At 34.5% G+C, this 6000-nt stretch overlaps 2 protein-coding genes across 2 annotated transcripts; both read right to left on the minus strand.

Annotated features, from left to right (window-relative positions):
- Positions 1–492: 492 nt before the first annotated feature.
- LOC149076358 (uncharacterized) lies at positions 493–1730 on the minus strand. The gene is made up of 3 exons (XM_089242225.1): positions 1684–1730; positions 1266–1325; positions 493–1032 (listed from the first exon to the last, which is right to left on the minus strand). The coding sequence occupies exons 1-3, from the start codon at positions 1693–1695 to the stop codon at positions 493–495; spliced, it is 612 nt and encodes a 203-aa protein (XP_089098351.1). The 5' UTR covers positions 1696–1730.
- Positions 1731–4859: 3129 nt separating this feature from the next.
- On the minus strand, positions 4860–5715 carry LOC149076359 (uncharacterized). Its single transcript, XM_089242227.1, has 2 exons — positions 5044–5715; positions 4860–4946 (listed from the first exon to the last, which is right to left on the minus strand). Exons 1-2 carry the CDS (start codon positions 5713–5715, stop codon positions 4860–4862), a joined length of 759 nt encoding a protein of 252 aa, XP_089098353.1.
- Positions 5716–6000: the final 285 nt, after the last annotated feature.

Here is a 6000-nt window from a genome sequence, read left to right on the forward strand (position 1 = left end):
CTACGAAGCTGTGAGATGTAAAACTCTCCGACGTTTCTACGAAAAAAAATTTGGTGCTAATACATCCCAGTGGCTTATTTACCAAAGATAACGGTATAAGAGTTAAGCTTTCGTCTGAGTAAAAAAATATTTAATATTCAAACGATAACATATTTAAATGTATATAACGTGTATTAACACGTATTATTATAAAGTATATATTTATACCACATTTAATGTACCATAAACGGTTTTTGATCATTGTAAAATCAGAAGAGAGGGAAGTTTTATGTGATACCAATCCAATCATTTATTTCCCATATGGGACCAAATCTTTTAGGAGTTTAGAAAACAATTTGAATGCCCCGTGTACAAAGCAATTAGTTATACTAGTAAACAAATGCTACACCAAATTATCAATCATAACTTTGTTTATTTTTCTGCTAATAACCATATCACAGAAATTGCACAAGCTGCATTTTGGTTAATTTTTTGACGAACATTTATTGAAATCTAGAATTGGCCGAGATGGTTTTCTTTGCTGTCGTACTTTTGGACAGTACCATGTCCGTAACCACCGAATCCTTGGCCATAACCACCGTATCCGAGGCCATATCCACCGTATCCGAGACCATATTCACCGTATCCGAGGCCATATCCATCATATGCTCCGAGATATCCAGCGGCCAATGGTGCCTTGATACCGTGACCGAATCCGTAGCCTCCGAGACCGCCATATCCGAGACCTCCGTAAGCATAGCCGTCATATCCGAGTCCGTGTCCGGCACCATAGTATGGGTGAGCTGAGGAGATGATGTTGACAGCAGCTGGATCCTGGTTGGCAGTACCCGGTTCGTTGGTCTTGACCTGAGCGCGGAAGCCAGCGTGGTCAGCCACGTAGTTCACCTGACGTTGGACACCACGGTCATCAGTGAATCCGTAGTTGCCCTTCACATGTCCGGCACCATTACCAGTTTCTTGTCTGTGCTGTTCACCGTGTTTGTCTTTCACGCTGTATCCAAATGAGTATGGCTGAGGTGCATGGTGGTGAACCTGAAATTCCAGTGACAAGCATTACTTTCATTTCACACCATTTTTATATCTAAACGCACAATTTACAATTTATTCGCCATAAAATTATATTCAAGCATGCAGGTATTTTTACGGCAATACTAACATAACATATTTTCTTTATCGATCCATATTATATCCGTGATTGTTTTATATCCTTTATATCATTCGATCCACTAACGCTCATTCGAAATGAAACCTAAATTAAAACTTACTTTGGGAAGTGGTAAAATGCTGGCCTGTACAGCGGCAGCCGCAAAAGCAATGAGAACAATCTGAAATGGAAATATCAATATAACTTATCCCATTTTGCAATAATAATTATGCTGTAAATAACGAACTTTTGCGAGAAATTTCAATCGTGAATATTTTTGATAGTTTAAATGAAAACTTTTGTTACTTGTTTTCGATCAGTGACTTGTGTGGACTTTTGATGAAAATATCATTTTATATGAAAATTGTAATTTTTGAGGAGCTAAAGATGTTTTTATCAAATAATTATTCTGGATTAAATACTATATAACTCATGCGGAAAACCACGTAAGCTTTTGTCGTAAGCAATATTCAAATTATAGAAGTTTTACCGAATGCGAAAGTCATCATATTGAATGAGCTATAAATTATATTTCTCACCTTGGCGATCATTTTCTTTTGAGGGGATAGTTTGCTTCTTGTTGGAATGCAAAGATAGAGAGAACTGTGATCATATCGGATAGAAACTATGGCTTTTATACTGAAGGACCCAAACTGAATTTCATACTTGATCTTGAACTCGAAATTGCACACAAATTATTCAAATACCAAGGAATGTATTATCTCCGACGCAGACATGACTGACTTTGGCCCCTTTTTAAGATCACGTCATAGATCACTTCACAGTCCTCTTCCAGCTCGTTCAACGTTTCATTTCTTATTTTAATTGATATTCATAAAAAAAACATAAAAGACCTGGCGAATAAATTTTTTCTTTGCGTAACTTTAAGACAAATGAGTAACGCGAGGATGAAAAATTGCAAATAAGCGAATCGCAAAGAATTGGTTTAGGAACTATGTTGCTTGGCACATGACCGTGTTATAAAATTTTATGCGTATTCCAGACATACAGGGTGATTCAAATTTCATAGGTCAAACTTGAAGGGATGATAGAATACACAGAAACAAGCATAGGAATGAAAGAAACAAGCATACAGGAATGTTATGGAACAAATGTGGTAGAATATGAAAGGTTCGTCTGCAGATACAGTAACAAAACCCATCGGGCTAAGTCACCGATGTCACTGATTTGGGCGATGAGGTCCTTGAAAGTGTTTGTCTGAACAGTTTACACGATGCGTAGCACAGCGTTTTTGAACCTTTTTATGCAGCGCACACTTGAACTTGCATTTGAACTTCCACGACACACTTAATTTTTGATATTTTAAAAAATGATGTCACTGAAAATTTTGCTAGCAATAATTATTAATCATGAGTTAATTATCGTTAATTTATAATTTTATTAACTAGTAATTATTGTTATAAAAGTAATTGAAATTCCTGAAGCAAAACTTAATTATATAATTGCACTTGACAAATATTTGTAGAATATTTTCGTTTTGCGACAGCAACAGTGTTAAAGAGTTTTCCATACATTCTAAATATGATCTCGGTTTTTATCTTCAACTAGCTGTAGTCGGTGACGTTTCCCACCCCGTAAAAATATTATGTATTTATAGTTCAATCAGCCGGTATTTTCCAGGCTCATCTTAAAAAGTCATTCCATAATGCTAAAATTTAAGTATTAAATAAATTTAATAACTAATTTTATAAATGTTAATAATTAAAGTTTTATTAATGTTAATAATTAAAGTTTTATTAATGTTAATAATTAAAGTTTTATTAATGTTAATAATTAAAGTTTTATTAATGTTAATAATTAAAGTTTTATTAATGTTAATAATTAAAGTTTTATTAATGTTAATAATTAAAGTTTTATTAATGTTAATAATTAAAGTTTTATTAATGTTAATAATTAAAGTTTCTATAAATGTTAGTAATTAACATTTTGTGAATGTTAATAATTAAAGTTTTATAAATGTTGAAAATTAGAATGTTCAAAATTTGATATCAGTTTTTATTAATTATTCTCTAAAAATTCAGTTACATTTGTAAAAAATACATTCGTCAAAGCAACATTCGTACTCATAAATTAAGATATGGTCTGAAACAAAAACGTATCTGACTCCGTTATTTGTTCACCGATTTTTAAATTTTAAATTGCAGTGGAATACCTATTAAGATGCGCATATTTAGTGCCGAAAACATTTGGGAAACTTGTTGCATCTGACTGAAAACCTGAAAACGTCGTGAAAAAAAGGTGTTTTTGGAAAAACTTCTGCTATATTAAAAAAATTCATAAAAATATTTTTTGGCGGGAATATGTTTACGGCTCTCCTTCCACACATTAGCGAAGAATCCTAAAAAAAATGGCATTTCGAGTGATACGATCAACAGTGCGGATTTGTATAAAAAACATATACATATATACTTTCACATTTATATATAAAATGTTGTACTTTACTGAAAAACTGGTTTCATACGGATTTGATATTAAAAGCATGGTTCTTCTTTTTTTCTTGTAGCATTTCAAAATATACCATTAATCAACCTTTACATTGAAATTTATATTTCATTAAATTAAATCGAAATTTCATATAAATTTTTTAGTGGTTCAGTTGGCATCCTCTCTCATTTTCGTTCACAATTTTTCCTTTTTCAGTATCATTTCGATCGTAGCGTCGTTCGCACATTTCAAACCAGCGGATCCCAAACTTATTGATTCAAGGAACCTTTTTTAAGAATATAATTCTGTGGTGAGGCCCACTAAAAAAAAGCCTCTTTTTTTTATTTATTCACTGAATTTAGTGATTAACATCGTCAGAGTAACCACGGTTTACATGTTGTAAGCCACAACCTTGAAAAAATGGAATTTCGCTTGATTACGGTGAAGAGCGATAGTGCATTTTCTATAAGAACCTCTAAAATGCATTACCATTGCTACCGTCAAACCGAAAGATACCCAGGCCACATCGCCATATGGCAATATCGGCTCATTGTCCACACGGACTGGATACCTCTGGCAATTTATTCATAAAAAGCATACATTACAAAATATACATTACAATCATAACAACTATAAAATCATAATCTAAGTGTAAAATCAATTGCGAGATCACAAAACTACGTATACAATCGGAAATCAAGCATATAATCCTATATATTCCATATTAAATCTTAATTCGAATATAAAGTCCTAAATCACATATTGAAATCAATAATAAAAATCAGATAAAATTCATAATCGATTTCATCCTCAATTTAAATCGGTCGATTTCCATGACATTATACTGGTCTTGTGCTATCAGTCAGTCTTCTTTGTAGTTGATCAGTTTCTTTTTTCTTTGTGAGCGGCGAGGTGGTTTCAGTTTGTACTTGTGCTATAGGCTGATAAGGCGTCCGTGGGATCACTTTGTCTTCATTGTCTTCTATCCATCTAATTATTTTCTTGACTTTATTTATTCTACTTTTGTTTTTAAAAATCTCTCTGATCCAGAGTGTGGCATTTTCAGCAGCGGGCACAGCCATGTGCTTTAGATGTGCAGTTAATGTACATGTTGTCAAGTAATGGATGGGAGTGCCGATTTCACCCCAAAGGCAATGATCTGTTCCTCGTTTTTTGAAGCGGTGAAGGTAATTTGGAAAAGGTCCGTGATTGGTTGTAAAAAATACAAGTTCTCTGCTCCAATTTTTTGCATTGTATGAAACTTTTGGTACTATTTTGTGGTCACTTCTTCCAGTTTTGGCATCATTCCATCGGGTTTGCCATAGATTGAGTATTTCTTTTCTTGCCTTTTGTTTCGCTGTTGATGATAGTAATAATATTTTAATTAAATGGGCGCCATTGATTGTCGCTGCTTTGGCTATTGCGTCTGCTTCTTCGTTCCCCCACTCACCCACATGCGCTTTGATCCAAGATATGCGAATTTGTGGGTTCTTGTGGAGGACCTGCCGAATTTCCCTAGCCATAGCATGGATGGTCATCGGGTTCTGTATTGCATATATACTTGAAAGGCTATCGCTATAGATTATAGATGCTTGTTTGAATTCTTGAGCTTTTATGGTTGCCATGTATAACGCTAGTAATTCAGCTTGAAAGATATTATTGTCGTTTTCTAGCTTACTACTCCAGCACTCGATGATCTTATGATCTTTCGCTACTACATATGCTGATGCTGTTCCGGAGCTAGTTTTCGAGCCATCTGTGTACATATGAGTTCTTTGGCCTGCTATTTCTTTGTTCTGGTTATTCCCGATAGATACTTGGTGTTGATGCAGGTCTTCCGATGGGTGGATAGTTATTTGTTTTTCCCGTCTCTGATACTCTTCTGGAGCAAAGTTTAATGCACCAATCTTTGCTGGTCGGAGTAGACGTAACAATAGACCCATTTGTGCTTCATAATTCATCCATAGGCTCCAAGGCGGACAACCTGTAATGACATATAATGCGCTATTTGGTGTTGTGTGGTACGCTCCTGTGATATATAATAGTAAATTACGTTGGGCTGAGTCTAATTTCTGTTGCATGGAGTTGGTTGCGCCTGCGTACCAAATAGGTGTTGCGTAAGCCATTATTCGTGTTGCTATTGTCCAATAGAGAACTCGTCGGTGTCGATATTTGATTCCCCATTTCGCTCCGCCGATGTTTTGGAGCTGGAGAAGAAGCTTATTAATTTTTTCGGTTTGCTTTTCTATGTGTGGACTCCAAGTTAGTCTAGAATCTATGTACACGCCGAGGTATTTTAATACATCTGTTCTTTTTATAGATTTTCCAAGCATTCTGATACATACAAAGAATACATTTTTTTTTTTTTTGTACCATTGCTACCAAAAAATGTATTTTTCTCGGTCTTGCTC

This window comes from Pholcus phalangioides, unplaced genomic scaffold (genome assembly GCF_987345545.1).
Source record: "Pholcus phalangioides strain wild (caught in Gottingen) unplaced genomic scaffold, Ppha-v1.0 ptg000015l_1, whole genome shotgun sequence".
NCBI classification, from domain to species: Eukaryota; Metazoa; Arthropoda; class Arachnida; order Araneae; family Pholcidae; genus Pholcus; species Pholcus phalangioides.